Genomic DNA, 20,733 nt, shown 5'->3' on the forward strand with positions numbered 1-20,733 from the left:
CACATGGGAACACTCAGCAATCGCAGTAATGGGTTACCTGGCTGAGGGCTGTGTGAGCTTTGACTCATCCCACAGGACCCTTGCACAGCAGGTACGTGCTGCGATGCCTGAATTTCCTCTTTGAGAAACAAACGGGAAAAGGTAGAGTGATGAGGCCACACAGCACGAAACAAGATCGCTATGCAGGATACTCTGGCTCACTGCCCTGAGCACAGCCCTCCAGGCTGGCTCGCATCCCTCATCGCCGGGCTTTGCCTTACCAAGCTGACACTACACGAGCGCTTGGAAAGCGAAGGTTGCTTATATGCCCTGGGCTCTCAGCATCCAGTGATCCCAGGGATGGCATGACACCTCCCTGGAGGCTTTGCCCTCTTTTCCCTGTAACAGCTGCAACCCAGTGGTCAGCCTCGCTGCCTCTGTCAATGAGCAGCCTCCAGGGCCAGGAACCCTGAAGGGTCCAGACTGGCATCCCCAGGCACTTGCCAAACGCGGGATGGGTGAGATGCGCTGATCTGGCAAACATGCTTTGCCGAGCCAGTGCTGGTTCATAGGCTTGCTTTGGTGTGAAAACCCCTCCGGTAAGGGCCAGACAGGCTCACCGGCCCATTGCCCGCTTTGGGACAGCAAAACGCTGGTGGTGGCAGCTGCCACCTGCATGCGTCCTTCGCTGATGCATGGGGCCTGGATGGGGGTCTTTTGGGACCCCCGTGTGTGTGTATGCACACCCGTGTGTCTGTGTGCACACACACACGTTCAGAGGCGTACTTTCCTCAGGTAAGACTGAATCGCGGGACGCCTCTGGCAGGTGGCAGCAGGGTGTGACCCCAGGCTGGGTGAGCGGCAGGGACACCCCAACCAAGGCACGGAGGCAACCCGGCTCCGCTCCGGAGTCAGGAGGTCAGAGGGCAGCCCCCCCCTGCAACACGGCTTCACCGGAGATGATGAAGAGAGGAAGATGAGGTGGAGGGCGAGCGCAGGTAAAGGCAGCCCCGGGCACGGAAAACCGGGCCCGCGCCCTGCCAGCGCCGCCCTATTTGCACAGCTAATCTCGCGGGCAGGAAATTGCCTGGCGACTCATATTTACGGATCGTGAAGAGCCCGCGGCAGCCCCTCCGGGGGCATCCCTGTGCCCGTTCGCCCCTTTTCGCCCGTCTACCCCCGCCCCCGGCACACCCCCATCCCGGCTGCCCTTCGGCCGCCCCGCTCCCGCGACCCCGGCCTGAGGGGAGCGAACCATTCCGCCCGCGGGGGTGTCCCGGCCGCGCCGGGGGGCGGGCGCTGCGGCGGGGGGCGGCTCCCGGGGGCGGTGGCGGCGCTCCCAGAGCCGGGCGGGCAGCGGGGACCGGGATGCGCGGGGAGCGGCGGCGGCCGGAGCCGGCGGTGAGTGCGGGGGAAGCGCCGTCCCGCGGGGCGGGTGAAGCCCACCCGGGCAGCGGCGGCCCCGCTCTCGGCGGCGGAGCCCCGCGGGCGTGGGGAGAGGGTCCCTCCCGCGCGCGCAGAGCCCAGGCTGACGCCGGCTCAGCCACTCGCAGCCGTGCCCTGGTTTTGGCCACTTTTAGGGGAGTTTGTGCCACCCCCTCGCCTCCGGCCCCCTCGCACGTCTGACGGGTGTGGGCGGCGGGGTCCCCCGCTTGTTGCCCGTCTCGGCAGGGACCCCGCAGCTGAAAGAGACGGGGCTCTCCCCGTTGTCCCTTTCGTCACCGGACGCCTCTCCCTCCCTCTTCGTCTGGGTGTTCTCCCCGGTTCTGCCGCGTCCCCGCCGATGAACAAAGCCTCTGACCCGGGCGGCGGCGGGGACATCCGTCCTCGCGCGTCCGTGGTCCGAGGAGGCAAGGGAGGAACGGCAGGGCTGGGCTTGGCTTGGTTTGCCTTGGCTTGGTTTTCCGTCGTCAGTAGTCTACCTGATGGAAGGGAAGACGTGGGACAGGGCTCTTTGTCCGCGCTCCTTTGTTCGGCTAGTGGCTTTTAAAGGCTCCTGCGGCTGTGCGAGGGCTGCCGTGCCCGGCGGGGATGGGTTCCCGGGGCTGAGCCGGTGATGGATGCCGTCTCGGCATCACTGGAGTTTAGCAACAGGAACCCGGCGTTACGGCTGATCGGTTTGCGGACGGAAATCGAGGGGTTTGGGCTCGGTCTCCCCTGACAGATTTAGACCTCGTAAGTCCTCCCTCGTGTAGCCCTGTCAGCAGCCGGGGTGGGATTCGGTGGCGCTGGGAGCCGCACGCTCGGCGGTGAATTCAGCTTGGAAATCAGAGCTTTCTCGGAAAGATACCTGCTGCACACCAGCAAAAAGAGGAACGGGATGAAAACTACAGCCCCCACTCCTTCTCCTCCTGCTCCAAAGCTGCCCGAGGAATTTCCCCCTGTGCAGAAGTGTAAATAGACTGAGTGTGCTTGCACAGAGGCTCAAGAGATGGGCTTTCTGCTCCTGCCACAGTGCTTGCGTGATCTCGAACACATGGCTTTTGTCACCAGTTCCTTTTCCCCCAAATGCTCATCTTGTCAACCTGTCATCTTATCTCTGAGCCTTGACTCCGCACGTGCCCAAATTCTCTGTGTCTGCATCTCCAGGGCATCTGTGTGAACATGATGCCAGTCAGAACATGGTGAATATTTCATCTTTGTGCCACACGTTCCCTCTCTTTTGGGGGAAGAGGGACACAGGAGCAGCCCTTTTTGCAAGTTTTCATGTTGATGAACTTCTCAGTTTTTCCTTTCACTATAGTCTCATGGATAATGTCACCAAAGATAAGGTACTAACATGGGAGGAGGTAAAGCATGATAGTGCCAAATGGAATTTCAAAGGATGAGGATGGGATTGCTGTCCCGCAGCAGAAGGAAGCAATGTAGGAAAGAAACAAGATGAAGTAATCAGAAGATAGGAGAGTGCCTACATTTGCTGTCATGGGGAGGGGTAGTCTGAACCGAGAGGATAACAGAGAAAGATATTCTTTTCAGGCTGTCAAATAGTAATACTATCATTTCTAGATAGTTCATTTTACACACTTCCTTTTCCACACCGGCAATTTATTTCCCTTCCATTTTTGACAAATGCTAAATGGACTCACTTGTGTGCCAACATTTTTACTGAGGGAATGGAAATATTTGCCAGCAAGCAGGAGGGGAAGAGTAGTAATTTTTTCCATATCAGTTACTGTCTACGCTTATCAGATGAAGTTATCAACCAGCTCCTTGAAAGTAGGCAAAGGCACCAGTTGGCCATTGCTGGGAAGGAACAAAGAGCATCGTGAAAAATTTGAAGTATTTTGTTTGTAGATAGGAAGCTGAGAATGGGTGAGGTAAAGATTGCAGATCTATCTTGAGGCTGGAGTTGGATCAGAAGGACTAAAAGGGTTTGGATAGGAAGATTTTTTTTTTGTCTTTTTCACTTGAAGATCCTGAGAAAAGCTGAAATAAGCGAAGTGGATGGGGGGAAGTGCTGATGATTGTTAATGCTGTGCTCACTGCACATGGAGTGTATTCTTTCCATTTTAATTTGTTAAAACAGTTGATTCTGATGTGTGGTAGCTGTCAGTGTAGGAAGCAGTGTTTCCCATTGAATTAAATGACTACCTATAAGGTGATGCCCTGCTCTGGGGTGTTCAGAACAGGTGCTGTTCATTTAGGTTTTGTTTTAGACCAGTGGAACACACCCAAGATGCCACAGAAATTGAAGGGGAGTTTTCCCCTGTAGAAAGGAAGTCTTCCAGAGACAGTCATGTAGAGTGAACTCCATAAATGTGACCAAGCTTGGTTTTTTCTTTACTTAGATCTCATGCAGGGATCAGTTTTTAAGTGAACCATTTTGTTTAAGTTCATTAATTATAGTAAATGGTGTAACTGCAGGTATGGTACCCATGTTCCTTGCTTAAGGGAACAACAGTGCTGGGACTTGCTGATAAATGCTGTCCTGTGTTTGTGCAAGAAGACCCATGGCTTGGTAGCACAGCAGCCACAGCAGATGCCACTTGAGCTATCACTGTCATGATGGGGTTTGCCAAGCAAGTGTGATGAGAAGTATTTAGTCTGGGGGCATGCTTGCTGCCCTGAGAGTGCTGGAAAATGAAGAAGCGTTAAAGAGCTAGAGGGGACGTTTGGAAATATGGGGCAAGCATTTCGGAAAGGAGACAAATTGAGGAGAAATGGAAGAACGAAATGAGAGACAGAAACTGTCAGAATAAGTGGGCACTGGAGAGAACTGATTAACGAAAGGAAGTGACAGGCACAAAGTGGCAGTGAAAGAAATCGGCACAGAGGAAAGCAGATCGTGGGAGAAATTTGTCTGAGAGAGTGGGAAAATGCAATAGATGGGGGAAAATGGTAAGGACATCCAAGAAAGAAAGAAAAAAGAGTAGATGATCTTTGAAGCTATTCTGGTTAGTTTTTCTATCTGCTTAGATTTTCTAGGCCTTACTTACCTGCTTACCTTACTTACCTGTAGCAAGCTCTCACTGAATTTGTTAGGGGCGTCCCAGAGGCAAGTTGATCATGTCAAGTAGGATGGGAAAAAGGAGAAACTTTTCTTTAAGGCCTTTGTGCTCTTGTACAGTGACAACTGCTGCTCCTTTGTGGTATGAATTTGGATACCTAACTGTTTTGTGCTCCATCCCCTTCCTGAAATTTTAGATGAAGAAAGTCTGTATTTCTTGGGCTTCAGGAGTGAGAATTATATTGATCTAGATATTACTACAGCAACTATGTTGTTTGGTTTGTTAGTGGTTGTTTTGTTTGTTAGTCTGCACAATGGGGTGTAAGCAGTCACAGCCCACCAGCCACCAGCAGAGCTTTCCATTTGCCACTCTGTGTGAAATTTTAAAGTCTCAATTTGCAAATCTTTTGAGCATGCTCACAATTTTAATAGGAAAGGAGTTAATGAAATAGTGTCAGAACAATACCAGGGAGCTTATCATTACTGTCATGAGATGAATCAGTCATTGGTCAGACTCTTTAGCTTAACTACCAGAAAGGTTCCAAGATGGAAAAGAGGCATATGACTGGTATTAGGCTTGTCCAACCTGTTTTTCTGTGTGAAGAAAGGAGTTAAGTGTTTTAACAGAGATCTCTTCTAGTTTGTTTCTACCCTCGGTGGCTTTTATTTGGGCAGAAAAGAATTAACTCTCCTTCTTCCTTTAACTTCTCTTGGTGAACTAGTCCAGATGAAACAGTGGTTTGTGTGACTGTAAGATAAGGAGGAGACAGTGATGTCTACTAAAATAATGTGGTATGAGTAAGTGGTCTAGTCTCTTGTCCTACCAAATGCATAGGAATGAGGTTAAATTCATTGAAATGTGTACTTTAACAATTTCAATTTCAGGTAAGAGTACCTATTATGGCACAAAAGTTATAAAGCTTCAACTTTTCCGCAGTCATCACTCAGCAGTTGGTATCTCTTATATCAGTGGCTTAAATCTCAATTTGTAGTCACCAAACCACAGTATTTACATGGTAATGAATGTTTTCGGTTTTGATGTGCATTTAAAATTGTCAGCTGTCGTGACCTGATTAAAATGATTACATCTGTCTACTTGAAAGAGCAATTGATGTGACAATGCCTACAACATCAATCCTTATCAAATAAGAGAGAATCATGTTTTAGCAGTAAGAGAGAATGGTAAAAAATGTCGTATTTAGGTGCAGGTTTTGGAGTAGCTGGGGTGGTTATTATAGGAAAATAGATGTGGTTTATGAGGGGAGTAAAGTTATTTAGAGTGTTTTCTGCTGTATTGTTTTATTTCTGCTCCTTCTCCAATATCCAACACGCTAATTTCTCAGAGGAAGAGGTAAGCCATAAGAGTGACTTCCTGTGCCACTCCCTTTTCCACATCGGAAACCTGCAGGATTGCAAGAGAAAGACTTAGTCAAATCTGATTCACAGATATTTGATTTTTAACTTATTTAGTGTTGCTGAAGGTGCCAAACTGTGAGTTTTAGCAACTAAAACACCCTGTGCCTGTAACCAGACTTTGTGCTCACTTGCATGCAGGGACCTATGTGTGGCAGGACTTATACTGTGAAAAGTCAGGGACTGAGCAGGTTTCAGGGCTATGCTGGGAGGAAATTAGCTGTAACTTTTGGGGTCTAATGTACTGTGTTGTGGGGGAGGCGGAAATGAAGAAGGATGTTTAGGGTGATCTTTAGATAATGGCTTTGCTGAGTTGTCCAGTTTTTGGCAGAGATGGCTTTGCTCTCTCTTGAGGATGTGTCCATTCAATAGTTCGTGGGTACAGAATCTCCACCAAATTATGCAGGTGCCTTTCTGTGAATATATTGTTTTAGTTTGACAATGGGCTTCAAGGGGTTGGGGGAAGATGAATTTACACCTAAGTGTTTTGGAGGTAAACAGTAGATCCCAGTGAGTTTTACTTTGCCATCAGATTGAGCCTATCAAGACTTTTGTTTGTAGATAAGCGAAGTAAGTTGGGGGAGGGAGGGAACAGGCTTGATTTAATCAGGAGCAAGTACATTGTCCTCAAATTATGCAGGAAAAAGGTAAATCAATTTGGTAATGGAACAGTCTATTTATGCACATAGGTGTACTATACTGTGGAAAAACAAAATCTCTGGATACTGAAGCTATCAGCACTCATTCACCAAATTTTGTTCAAGGTGTGAAAATTCAGGAGCCTTTCTTATTTCCAAAACAGTGTGTGTTTTATTGGAATAATTGGAGCAGACTCTAATAATTTGAAAATCTCTTTGCAGAACAAATGAAACTGTAATGATGAGAAGATGGTGCCAGTGATGGGCTTTTGTCCTCACTCTCCACTACTTGGAGTTTAGTCTGTTTCCAAGAGTGGCAATATAATGCTGTAGGAGTTTCTGAGGAGAAGTGTCAGAGATATTTAGAGGTAACAGGAGCTGCAGGGAGCTACGGGTAATGTTTTGAGAGAAACTGAAAATGAAAAAACAATGAAGAACAGAAAAACCTTAAAGGAGAGATAGTCAAGTTTGAGAGCGTTGTTTAAAACTGACTATTTTCAGTCAGAGGAGCGCTTTAGCAATGCTTGAGGCACTGCAATCCATTCCCTTGGTAAAGTAAGAACCAAGTGGGTGCTATAGCAGTCTCTGCTAAAGGGAGGTGGGAATCAGTCCGGGCAGAAGAAAAGGAAGAGGTGAGACACTTATGCACTGAGAAATCTCGCCCTAAATCTATGGACTAACTGCTGTGTACACCTGTTCCTGTAGCTTAGTTGAGCTGCAGCTTTAGGCTCTTAAGCCAAAGTGTCCTGATTTTGGCTGGTATTTCTTCCTAGTAGCTGTTACAGCATTGTGTTTTGGATTTAGAATGAGAATAATGCTGATAACACTCCGATGTTTTTAGTTTTTGCTAAGTAGTGTTTCTTTTAAGTCAAGGACTTTTCAACTTCTTATGCCACGCCAGTGAGAAGGCTGGGGAGTACAAGAAGTTTGGAGGGGATGCAACTGTGACAGGCTTACCCGAGGGATATCCCACATTATGTGGCATCATGCTCAGCATATAAAGCTGGGGAAAGAGCAAAAAAGGTGGTGCAACATTCAGTGATGGGTTTTGTCTTCCCGAGTCACTCTTACGGGTGATGGAACCCTACTTTCCTGAGGATTTAATTCCTTGTTTTGCTTTGCCTTGTGTGTCACTTTTGTTTTACCCATTAAACTGTCTTTAACTCAATCCACGAATTTTCCCTCTGTTACTCTTCTGATTCTCTCCCCCATCTTGAGGGGGAAGAGAGCGAGCCACTGGTGGGGCTGAGTTGCCAGCTGGTGTTAAACCACTGCACAAGGGAAAGGAGTTTTTACTGTAGAGCCACCTGGTGTTATAATGTCTTAAAATTGGAATCCTTTGTTAGACTTGCTGCCTGTTTGAGTTGTGAATCACTGTTTCTTCTGGTCGTTAGTGGAACAAAACTTAATTTGGCCTGGGCTCTGTAGAGATGAAACATGATTGGTAGTGCTGTATACATTCACTTCAGATGACTTTATAAATCCCAAATGAAATCATTTTGCTTCGTTCCAGGCAAGGCAGAGTGCGGCATGTGCTCTGTAACGAGAGTCAGCCTTGCTGGAGGCCTTGTTGGAGGCTCTGTATAACCTCATCTGAAAGCATATGATTTCAGGAGAGCAGATATACTGTGGATTTTGAGCTGTTCGTTATCTTAGCTCATTAATTCATTAATTGTTTCTTTTTTTTGCTCACAGCGGAGAGTTTTTAGAAAGTTCTCCTCCCCCAAATCCCATTATTACAAGGTGATGACTTCTCTGATCTCTCATCCTCTAAGAAAAGAGATGTGTAATGAGTTCTCAAACTCGAACTGAAACCATATAAATATTTAACCTTAAAAAAGACATTTTTCCTCTTAGTTATTAGCAAACCCAGGTGTTCACCAAACTGAATTGAAGATTGAATTTTCAATTGCGTAGAAACCCTTCTCTTCTAGCCGTGCTCTCCTTAATGTTTGTCACATTGATTAAGGGGTAGTTGTCATCTCGTGAGATAAAAAGGATGGGGTTTTTTTGGTGATCTTAACCATAAAGCAGCAATGTTAGAGCAGCAATTGCACAGGAAGTGCAATTATATCTTCCTTTCTTTTAAACTGACCCTTTCTTCTGTCTTTTAATTCCAAGTTGCCCATATTTTGTTTTTTCCTGTTCAGTGATACAGTGACAATTTTTTTGCAGAACAGTGTGAAATGTTGAGAGTCACTAGTTTTCTGTGTCAACTCGAACACGTTCTTAAAAGTTTTGGTTGTTTTCTGGGGAGCTCTGGGCTTGAAGTGCAGTATTTTTAATAGAGATTACACAAGCAATATGCCAAGATAGCAATGTATTGGCAGTATTAACTGGATTTGTGTCCTAGTGCTTCACATTTGGAAGGCAGACGACATGCAGAGACAAGTGTACATGCAAAGACACTGTTACCTCTTGCTGGGCTCAGCTACCTGTTGCCACAGCCCTGCTAGGGATCTGTGGGCAGTCCCCCAGACCTGCTCCAGCAAAGTTAGGCTCCTGAGATGCTAGGCAGGTTTTGAGTTTGGAGGAGCTGAGGCAAACTTTGAGGAATTAGGGAGGGAGTCTGTCTGTGGGGTGGAAGACCCAGTGAGGTAAAAAGGATGGTAAATGTTTCATGTCAATAAAATAACCCGTTGAGCGTGAAACTTGGGTGGAAAAGCTCTCTGCTCTCCAGGTTCTTTTCCCCCCATCTGCTTTGGAGAATTTCAGTCCTATGATGCTGGAGAGGGTGGACGTGGTGGGTGAGTCCCCTCATGAAGTGTGGTGCTCCAGGGATCTCCCTCCTCATCCTGGCTCCTTGAAAAGCAGTGCTGTTTTTGGGGAATGGTCAATAGCGTGATCTTGGAGGAAGGCCACTTCTCACTGTGAGGGGGAGGAGGTGCCTGGTGGGGTGGAAACTCCCCTTAGGACTAAGAAGTGACCTCTGCAGAGAAAGAAAAAGCACTGCAAAGTGAGACCAGCACAGAGGGATTCCTGGGGGAACAGAGCAAAAGGACAGGGATTGGCTTCCCTTTGGGAGAGCAGCTTGTGAGGAGCAGATGAGGTAAAAGCCAGAGGTCACAATAAAGGAGCCTCCCTCTGCAAGGATCAGCAGTCAGCTCCCTTCTCCCAGGGCTGTCCTCCCAGGAGACTAATATGAAAAAGCATGGCACAGAAAGTCTGTGCACCAGAAACCTGGAACCTCGGGGCTGTGATGACTGTGGTTAATTAAATAGGTGGCTTGTCTCTAGACAACCCCAGACATCTGTCTCCATTCTTCACTTGTTTTACTGATGCGTTTCTATTTGCTTGTCCAGAGTTAAAGCCCAGAGGACCTACAGATGGTCACCATTAAGTTTGTCACTTGATGCAATTTAAATTTTTTTTTTGCCAACCATTTAAAAACAGATGTGTGTGTAAAAAAAATAACTCTTGTAATAGATCAACTCACTAGAGATCTTCTATTTGGATTTAAATTTAATTTTAGTCTTTAGTGGCTGGAATTTAACTTTGGTATTTCTTTTAAGCTAAGTCTCTCTTGTAGCCATATAATTTTTTTTGTATTTTTTTTTTAACAAACTTTAAAGAATCTCTTTGCATTCCTAGTCTAGCTTCTTCGGAAACTCAGAAATCATTGCATGCCAAAACGTTTTCTGTGTTTTGGATCACGCACCTGGTTTTGCATAGGTTTGCTCATGATTGCAGGATGCTGGTGTTGCATGAGCTGAAACTGGGCTGTGGGCTTTCAAAAATAAAGTCTTCAGAATCAAAGTCCAACCGTGTTAATGATTTCTTAAGGAAGCAACAGGATCACAGACAAAACTCAGGAGCTGTGACTAGTAACTGCCTGCAGAGAGTGAGGATCATAGATAATAGCTGATTATCAAATCAAATTATATGTACTTTGCAGACAGGTGTTTGTTTTGGTTTTTTTTCCACAGTCTCCACATTAAGCACAGTGTCCCTTCCAAATATCCTTTTAACTTTTTTTTTTTTTTTGAGATGTCTTGGGAAATTTCCCTTTAAGAAAAACCAGTTGTTGTCTATAATATATACTTCAAAAATGTTCTCAGAATGCACTTCTTAACACAATATTTATTTGTTTGTTTTCTTTTGTTATTTATTTGCAGGTCAAAATTTATCTGGTTCACTCTAATTAGTGTTGTTTTAACCATCCTGTAGAAGACGAATATGATGCCGAACAGAAGTAACCTCTCCTCCTTTCAGAATGTTGGCTCAGGTAATCAATTAAAATGAAATTTGTTTGTAAATGTACTGAGATCTTTCAGCATTTCTGATTGATTTTGGTCCTTTAATTCTCCTGACACATGGATAAGATCGGCACTCTGTTCTTATTCCATGCCTAACTCCATTTACCAGGCAGAACAAGGCCACAGCTGGATACGCTGCAGACAGCCAACCCTCCCCCATCAGTTTAATGCCTGGCTGGAGTATATATCAGTGACCCCCAGCTAAACAGCTTGGGAGAGGAAGAAAAGGAATGAGGGGGGGAAAAAAAAGAATATAAAAAAATGGAAGAATTTCCTTCTGTAGCTCCAGGCAGCAAATACTTTGCTAAACAGAGGACCCTTGTGCTGTGTGTCAAAGCTGGGGCTGACCTGGATGCAGGATGGGTTCAGGGCACGTCATGTCCCAGTGCTCCTGGCCTCAGTCTCTATAGCTGCATGTGAAGGCAGCATCAGCCAGGATGTGTAACGCATCCTGGCATATTCATAAAGTCTCTACCCAAACATTGTCCTAAAAATAAACAAAATAAACAAGATCTGGTTTGCGGGAAGCAGCTACTTTTCATCTAAACATGTGCTGTCATCCGGTTGGGATTTAACCACTGTGGTGCTGGAACCAAAAATGCAGAGGAACTGGTGTAAGGTGTAGTAGAGAAAAGCTGAAATTGAGTGGCTGCATGAAGGTATCGTCACCTTTTCTTACTGTACTTGTTTGGATTTCAAGTACAATGAACCCTTCTCTGCTGTGGTGAACAGGCATGCAAGTTTCTGCGAACTAACTTGTTTTTTGGCAAAAGCATCCCGTCTTTGTAGGATTAAATGTGCCCTACTGGTGTAGCAAGAGAGTAATGAACAATTTTTAATGTCCTATTAATGTGTCTGCTAAGCTATTTATATAGAAGCCAGTGGAATTTATGCAAAAAATAGTTGAACTTCAGCTGTGTTCAAGTCAAGTTTTGGACAGTAAAATTTTGATACGAGATTAGATTTCAAATTTAAGAGAGATTTGGAAGAGAGGAGGAGAAAGAAAGATGAAGATGGAACTTAGATTGGGTTCTACAATGGAAGGCTAAGTATAGAAGGCATATACATTGTGCTTTGTATCCATGCTCTTAAATAACTTCTACATCATATTCTTCTTCCTTAAAACACCACTAATACGATGAATGCTTGATTTTCCAGGTGATGTTGTCTTGTCCTGACAAGAGTTCTTTTCAATGTGGGTCATGTTCCTCCTTTTGTTCATTTGAACTTAATTATTGCTGTTATCAAAATTTATGAAAGTAGCTAAAACATGTCAAGTAAAATGTCTTAATATAAGAAACTGCAGTTTCACTGCTCAAAGTGTGAGGAGGACTCTGTGAACTCACTGGTTCAAAGGCAACTTAGGTAGCTGGATTATCATTACAAATGTGTTAAAATTATAAATGTAGTATAAATCACATAATCACAGCCAGTATAAAAATATTAAATTCTGTGTAGTAGTAAACTTGAGGTTTGGTTTTGAAGGTGCAAGTTAATGTTTTTGGCCACTGCCAGAGCTTGTAATTAACAGCTGCTTAGCCAGGTCCACTATGGCCAAGAAGGTGTTTGATTTAATTTTGGGGTTTGTGTGTACATTCTCTAATGACGACTCCTTTTATCTTCTGCCTATTCAATTCTATTCTTAGTGATGGTTACCTTTGTTCTTAAACTTATGGGGTTTTTTCCCTAAGAATTTAGGAGAATGTGGTGTTACGTACTTGGACTAACCGTGGTTTTCACAGAGGAAGCCTGTGCAACAGAGATTTGTTGATGCCTTGGACAGCAATGAATTCCATGGGGTTTTCCTTATTAGCAAGGAAGGTCCCAGAAACAAGGACTCTCATGAAGAATGCATTGCCACCTTCCACTAGATATCTGAACCTAATGATCCTCAGTGAGACCAGATCATATGAACTCAGGTGGGGGGCAGGAATCCCATGTTTTGTTTCTAGGTTCTTATAATTGCCTGAAGTGGTACTTGGAAGAGGACTAAAATATTGCCTCCAAGGATTTTAAGGGCACTTTGCACATTAGGTTTTCCTGCTGAGTGACAAGCTGAAATTAGGTTTCTCCTGAGGTGGCTGAAGTCACAGGTGAAACGTGACTGAGCCAAGAGTAAATCCCAGAGCTGACCCTTATTTTCAGAATCAACACTCACTGGCACTGAAGGAACTGACACTCAAGTCCTTTATTACTTTGAAGCACAGCCTAGCACATCCCAGGAGCTGCTGTAAATGTTAAATAATGTCATATCTACATCAGCTGAGGTCTGAATGTAGGCCTGCTGAGGGTCCTGTTTATCTCCTGCAGTGACTGGCACTGTCAGGAGCTGAATTCCTTTCTGTGCTTTTGGCAAAGTGGAGCTCAGAACTGTAGGCTGGAGCTTGACACATCATTGAACAATAACATTCACCACAGTAAAGGCTTTTTTAGCCTATTCCCTCTTCCAGAATATAAATTGTAGTTCTGAACACAAAACATTAGGACCTGTAACCTTAACCCCCATCAGTGTTTTTAACAGTCATGTGGTTTTGTTGTTTTGAATGAAGTCATGGAGCCTAGCATTGTACTTCCTTAAGGTTATATTTTAACCAAAGTGCTCTTTGCAGATGCAGTTACAGCTTTATATTTTAAGAGCAATGAGCTGAAACACCTTGAAAAACGTGCCTTGATTTTTTACTTTTCCCATTAAGCTTTGCAGGATAATCCACAGGGTAAGCAAAAGGGTGACAAACTCCTACTGAGCTTTGAATTGAGCTCATTAGTATGTTGGGCTTGGATGCACTAGCTGCACAGGTTAAAAGAAGAGGTGATCCAGAGCAGGATCTCATGTCCTTGGCCCTGGGAAACCTGACTTTGGTTCTTTACTCTGCTGTCTGCTTTGCATCTTCTCCCTGAGCCTCAGTTCCACAGCTGTAATACATCAGGACAGTAATGCTTCCTTACGTCATGGACATCTGAAGAGGCTCAGAATTATAAAGGCTAACCCACAGACTCCTGCAATAGATAAAACAGCACAGGAAGAGTATAGCATCTTTGCAATTGTGTTGCTGATTTGTGGTATGAATTTGGTGATGTCCCTCTACCTTTTTCAGTCTCTCATCTTTTGCAAAAACAGAGATGGGAAAATTGTGCATCCCCACCTTTTAGTACAAGCACAGTAATTACTCCAAGAAGTGTTCTTTTTAAGTTAATGTGAAGGCATGCACATGCAAGAGGGTACTTCCTTGCTAAAAACTTCTTTTTTCTTCTTTTGTCTTCTTTACAGATTCCAGTAAGATTATGGCAGAGTATAGCCACGCACAAAAACAGATGGAATTACAAAATGCTAGTTTGGGAAAGGGTTCTGTGGCAAATTCCCTTGAAAATGGTCTCCAGGATATTATGGAAAACCTCAGTACGAAGAAATATTCATCAACTCTCAAATTTAAAACCAACGGGGACTATGCTGGCTCTTATTTAACCCTTTCACAACCTATGCCAGTTAAACCTAATCCTTCCTCCAGTGTTAAAAATACACACTCTATTAACAAAATTCAAGGAGGCAAGCAGTTCCCCTGTGAAAGCCCATATCTTCCAGATAAAAGCATCTCTGTAAAGCATTTGGGTTCCATATCAGGTGCATCACCATCCCTCAGCGGGTACAATTTAGGAAGGACAGACTTTGACACTCATGCCAGCAGAGAAAATGAAAAATCCCTTGGACACATGGATAAGTTTCACTACTCAAAGTACAGTCAGAAAAATAAATCTTATGACAACATCTACTTCCCAGGGATGCTGGAGACAAAGAAGATCTCAGGCTCTCTTCTGACTATGTGGAATGGAAGCTTGGGGAACGAGCTGGTGCTTTCACCTGCGAGCAATTCGGGGGCAGCCAGCATGCCTTCTAGCCCAAAGCAAGGTAGGAGGATGAATGTTGAAAACAGCCTGGCCCTTCACATGAAGCCAGTTAAGTACAAGGATGTGATGATGGAAACTCTGGGTTCACGGCCTAGGAAATACTCTGGTGGATCTCTAAGTCATATGGGAGCATACAGTCGTTCCCTACCCAGACTTTATAAATCAACAGAAAACCAGCTGGTGCCATTAAGTTTGCCCCCCAGAAGCTCTCTGGGTAATAGTAAAAGGAAAAAACTTGGAGAAAAAGATCTACCTCAGAATGCTTTAGATGCTGATAATTACCTGAATTTTTCTTCTTGCAGCTCAGGGGTTTCACCACATGCAAACTCTATCTCTGGGAGTAATCCCTATGTCAGTTCAACTCTTAGTGTTCCTGCAAGCCCTCGAATTGCTAAAAAAATGCTTTTAGCACCTTCTTCCCCATACTTGCCTGATGATTTTGATAGACTTGGGCTCTCAGGAACAAGTCCGAGTAGTTCTTTCTCCCCAGTGGATTTTGACAGGTCGTTCTCTGTCCGAAGAAACCTTTCCACCAGTTCCATGGAACTTGATGACCCAGATCTGGAAAGTTACAGACAGATGCCAAATTCTCTGCAAACGTCCATGCGAGAGCGGAAGAACAGCATTAGCTCAATTTCAGGAAGAGAAGATCTCATGGACTACCACAGGAGGCAGAGGGAAGAGCGACTTCGGGAGCAGGAGATGGAACGCCTGGTAATTTTTTTTTTTTCCTCTTAGTTTTTCATGACATTTAGCACTTGCAAAATGTCCATCCCAGGTACCTTTCTGATGGCCAGACAGCAAAGCCTAGGCTGCTCTGTTCTGAAATTCAAATGTTGGCTGCTTCAGACACGTCATTTATTATCGCGCTACACGAAGCTAACGCTTAAATAGCTTACTGCAGTAACAGCTTGGATAGTACTGTTCAGCCATCCTGAAAATATGTTGGAACCCATGTAAATTGCATTCAGTTATCCTGCGGGCTCTGTTAAAATGTCTGTGTACATAAAACCCATAAATTACACTGCAGGGATCCAGGACTTTTAGTTTTAGATGATGGCACTGTTTTGTGGTAAGTGGGGAAATAAAAGGGATTCTGCTCTAAGCTGCTGAGCCATGTGTGCTGTGGAACTAGGTATACATTGGTGTGGGCTCAACATCCATCAGCAGAGCTTCTTCTGCTTAGTTTTTACTTTTCCTCCTGAGTATTTTCATTAAAATACAGGCCTCCTTGCTTCTCCCCCTCCCAAAATGGCAAGTAGCAGAGGGGGACAGGGTTTCTTTCTTTGCCTCTAGTCAATGTAAAGCAGTGCATGCTGCTTCAGTTTGGGATTAAACTTGGTAGTAAAATGTAATTTATGTATTGCAGAAACAACTTTTGAGTAGGAAAAGTAGAAAGGTCTTCAGAGCAAACAAAGATCTTTGAAACAGCTTCTTATTGAAACTGTCTCTGGAGGAATACTTAGTAGTTCTTCAAAAAGGTTTTCTAAGTTGTGCCAGGAGTCCCTGACCCTGTTATCATGCATTGATATTTCCTGATTTTATCATCCACATAGAAACAGAGGTCAGTAGATGGACCAGTTGGTATTCCTGAGTCTTAGGTTGGAGACATTAACTTTACGTTTTTGTGCTTTAATTCAAATTATGAATTTGAGCAAAATGATGGTAGGATATTCTTAAACCTGTCTAGTTTGCATACAGACACTAAGGCTGCAGGAGAATTCACTTCCTGGGTGGACTGGGGGTGAAAAGCCATGGGGAGGCAGAATGCAGGGGTAGGGGGAATGTGGGAGCAGGGGCTGCCTGTAAAGGGCCACTAGCAATGACCCAGTACCTGTGCAGGGCCACTGTTCCCATCTCGAATCACACAAGTGAGCAGGTTCAGCTAAAGAATTGGAACCCATTCAGATATCTCCCCTGCCCTGTCTCACTGATGTCCTTGATGCAAGTTGGTGAGGAACCTGTTAAACAGGCAGGAGCCTTCCTTTTCATCCCTAACCCACTCAGCGCTGTAGTTTATGAGGTACACACTGTTGTTTGCAAGATGTGAAAATGTTCATCCTTGCCTGCTCAAAGCCAGGGCTGTGGAGTTGAGGCATGGGTGTGAGAGGGTGGCAGGCATTGCCCCTTTCACGCTCCATGGGTGTCAGGGTGTGTGCACCCCTGCCCTGCTTTGCCCCCCAGAACCTCTGCTGGCTCCCCTCGAAGCTGCAGCTTCTCAGGAGCAGGGACTGGGCTCTCCAGGGAGAGAAGGACCAGCTGTGAGTGGAAACGGCTGGATGGCTTAGGAAAGGTTGTGGGAAGCATCAGCAGAAATGGTGGTGGGTTGTTTCTCTCTCTTCTTGCTGCCTTTGTCCTGCTGTTCCTCTGCTCCTTTCAGAAATCTCCTTCCTTCTCCCTAGTCCTGGTATTTTGTGTATACGACGTGGTGATTTCTTCTTTGCTTCTTATCAGAAGGTTTTCCAGACAGTCATGCTGTAAAACCTGAGATAATCAGTCATAAAAGCAACGTATTTGTATTTCAAAGAGATCAGCTTGCCTTTTTTTTTTTTTTTTTTTTTAAATTTGTGGTGAGGGATGAAAGATACAGGGTTGTTTCACTATTTGGTAATGGTAAAACTATTCAGATTTTATATTTGGATGTAATGGCTACATCCTCTCCCACCCCCCCAATATTTTTTCTCTTGCTGAATAGTACTTCCTTCAAGTCCTGATTCTTTAAAAAGAGAATTTGCATACTGTGTTTCCAAGCATGGAAAAAAAATGATGTTTTGTGTGTTGGATATAATTTGAACATGAAGGAACCTCCTTCTGCTTGAGTTCATCTTATACTCAAGATCCTCCTCAATACCTTTTTTTTCCCCTTGTTAGAGCTATCTGGTAGAAGAGGGGAATATTTGGACAATGCCCTTTTCCAATGGTTTGAGAGTCTGAAAAACACCATGAACAGGTTTTTAGATCTCTGAGAAGTAAAAATATATATTAAAAAGAAATCCACACATTAGCACTTTGTACATTAGGGTCTGTCCTGTTTTCCTGTTTTGGTTTTGTTTTATTTTTGTCCTTCTGTGTGAATCCCTGCCCAAAGGACAGTCGGGGATCTGTCCAAACAGGGACTTGATATATATTCAGCCTGAGCTTCCAAAGAAGAGTTTTGTTTGCCCTTGCCTGTACATGGACAAAGGTTAGACAAAGGTCAGAGATCCATATCTGTTCAGGTCTCTCTTTTTTGAGCGGTGGGGGAAGGTGTGAATAAAAAACCCCAACTAAACAAGCACTCGTGGATATCAAAACTGTGTGCTCTGAGCCTTCAGTGCTGTCTAAAAGTTCTGGTTGAGTAGCTGGTAGGTAAATGGCAGGGGAAATGTAGTCCCTCTGTGCACAATGTCAGACTCTTCCATACTGGGTTTTTGAAGCAAGGAAGACAGAAAAACCATGTAAGACTATTCAGGCAACTCCATCAGAAACATAAACCTTTTTAGAGGACTAGACTGTTCTATGGCTCAGATATGAAGTGGAGAATATTTTTGTTTGCACCGGCACTGCCTCTGTAGCTATGGCGCTTGCACAGGGTGGTTTGGGAGCGTTGTGTTTGATAGCTGCTATTTACTTCTGGATTTTTTTGGGTAGTAAAATCTATGCACTTATTGTAATCTGACCTAGTATCTGCCCTTGAGCTCTGCTGTTTACTTTACCTTGTTTTCTTTTTCTTTTCCATATAAATTATTCTATGAGTTTTACTTGTGCTTAGTTTGCTTTTTAAGTGACAGAGGCTCCTCTGGAATTTTGTGTTTTGAGCTGCTGCTACAGCCTGCATATGAAACCAAACTATCTGCTGTCATTGCCCAAATAAATAAACAGAGAATAAATTTTAGAAAAAAGGTACAAATAGTGAAAATATGCAAGATTTTTTTAAAAAAACCATTATTTTAAAAGTCTGAGTTGTATTTTGTTTCTGTGCACCAAACATAAAAGACATGTATGTACTTGGTAGGATTTGGTGTTTTTCCCTATCACCTTCTCTAGATTTGCTTTCTAGGCTGGGTTCACTCAAGCTAGCTGAAGACTGATGCCATTTCTGTTTTGCCAGCCTGTTCCTCTGTGACTTGAAGAGCGGGAGGAACTGGAATTCTTGTGGCTGCCATCCCTCTGGCATTACTGCTGGGGGTTGATGGGCTATGGGAGCAGGTGGGACAGCATGAGGTTGCTCCTGGAGCTGGCACAGGCATCAGGCTGGTGGGTCATGATCTGCTTCTGCTTCCTCTCCTGCTCAGCTGACCGGACATTGCATCTTGGTGTAGGGATGTTTATACAAGCTGTATACAAGTAGAAGTGAGAGGAGCTATTGCTGATGATAGCCCAGGAGCCTTATAAACAAGGGAAAAAATTATCACTCTGATCTAATAATATTCAATGCGATTCAATTAGCTATTGATTTTTTTTTAATTTTTTTTTTTTTAATTTAGAGAGGAAATCTCACTCTTTTTTTCCTATCTGAGATGAAAGCCCAATTGTGGTTGCTGCTGGAAATAAAAGGCAGTCTTTCTCTTCGGCCCATGGGGAGGTCAGAGGTGGAACAGCACAGGCAACATAGCTGGGTGGATATTAAAGACCATCTGTTTTCTTTGATAGCCGCTCATTTGAATAGCACTGAAGCTGAATTTTCTACCGCTGGTTTTTAGGCAGTACAACTTATTTCCTCTAGATGGTGGTAGGTGCTTAAAAATTACATGTGCATTAACTGTGTGAGGACTTCCTAGGCCAGCTGTCTGTATGGATCTGTAAACATACACTTGTTAATGAGGTTTTACTGGATGCAGGACTTGTACTGGGAGAGATTTCAGTTTATCAATGCCTGAACAAGCAGTAATAAAATTCACAGAGCTTATTCCATAGTCCACTTTTTCACAGTCAGAAGAGCACCAAATTTCATGAGTTAATTTAGAAGTAGGGAATAATACAGAATATCCCTGTGCCTGGTTTGCATTGGCGGATTACAGTTTAGTAAGATGTGCTCATTGTGAAGGGAAAATGAAATGAAAATATTTCTGTTTTCAACATGGTACTGCTTTAAAATCATGCTTAATAGAGCTTATGTAAATCTCCCATGCAGCTTGTGGAAAACATCATATACATGTTTTATAAATTTATATCGGTACTGTGTCTTTAAGCATAAAGTACCCAAGCTGTATGTAAAACTGTAAGTGATTAGCTCTTACAGGAAGCCCAGCCTAGTAGACAAAGGCTACCTTCAAGTTAATTTTTCACACTACTGGTATTTGACAGTCTCTATAGTGTTACAGAATAGCTACTTAACATCAGTTTAGTTTTGTAATTGAAAAAGTGTTGTATAATAGGATAATGCCCCCCCTGCAGAATATAACTAATATTGATGACTCCGTAACTTTTCAGGAACATTCAGTTTCAATTGTGTTGTAAAACATTTCTGGGGGATCTTTAATAAGCCAAAGCGTGGATTACATATGCTTAATTTTTGCAGCTATATTTTATGCAAGCTAACAGTATGGGCCAGGAAGAAATCAACTTCAGGAGACCCATTCTCATTTGCAGAACCTAAATACTGCAGTGCAGCTCTAGTCTTCAGGCTCTTCTCTTCAGTGTGATTTGAAAAGGAGCATCTGCATAGGTACTGTGGGGACAAAAGTTCTGTGCTGAACAACGCTGTTATTTTGGAAGCTGATGGCATTCCCTCAGGAGCCAAATACATGGCTGCAGATATAGGAGCTAATTCTGCAGGAAGTCATCTGCTCAGCTCCTCCCTCTGAGGAGGCTGTCTCTACCCTGTGCCACCGATCTCTTCTGCTTTTACCAGTCTGTTTCTGCTGTGCCTGTACTGGGAAGGTAAGGACGAGGCACACTCAGTCCTTTGCTGTGATCTGGGCTGGTCTTTCCACAAGCTTGCTGTGCAGGTGCCTCTGCTGTCAAAGGCTGCCTGTGAGAGACAGACACGAAATACAGGCGCTTCTTCTGAATTCTGTGCTGTTGGTGGTAACCTCAAAGCCAAAACAGTAACTATAGCGAAACAAGGACTGAAAATGAGAAAATAAATGAGGCTGGAGTGAGAAACTGGTGCAAA

At 44.1% G+C, this 20,733-nt stretch overlaps 1 protein-coding gene across 8 annotated transcripts in view; it reads left to right on the forward strand.

Moving 5' to 3' along the window:
- Nucleotides 1-20,733, forward strand: part of PHLDB2 (pleckstrin homology like domain family B member 2) — a 74,761-nt gene that overhangs the window by 5,614 nt on the left and 48,414 nt on the right. For 2 of the 8 annotated variants that reach the window (XM_051779987.1, XM_051779985.1), the window contains exons 1-3: nucleotides 1,189-1,380; nucleotides 10,593-10,702; nucleotides 14,002-15,350. In XM_051779987.1, coding sequence (XP_051635947.1) covers nucleotides 10,654-10,702; nucleotides 14,002-15,350 — 1,398 coding nt within the window. In that variant the 5' untranslated portion in view covers nucleotides 1,189-1,380; nucleotides 10,593-10,653. Of the gene's footprint in view, nucleotides 1-1,180; nucleotides 1,381-10,592; nucleotides 10,703-14,001; nucleotides 15,351-20,733 lie in introns of those variants that run through there. The other 6 variants (XM_051779988.1, XM_051779981.1, XM_051779989.1 and 3 more) reach the window with 6 other exon arrangements.

This window comes from Manacus candei, unplaced genomic scaffold (assembly GCF_025592945.1).
Source record: "Manacus candei isolate 608988 ecotype Guabito, Panama unplaced genomic scaffold, ASM2559294v1 h1tg000014l, whole genome shotgun sequence".
NCBI classification, from domain to species: Eukaryota; Metazoa; Chordata; class Aves; order Passeriformes; family Pipridae; genus Manacus; species Manacus candei.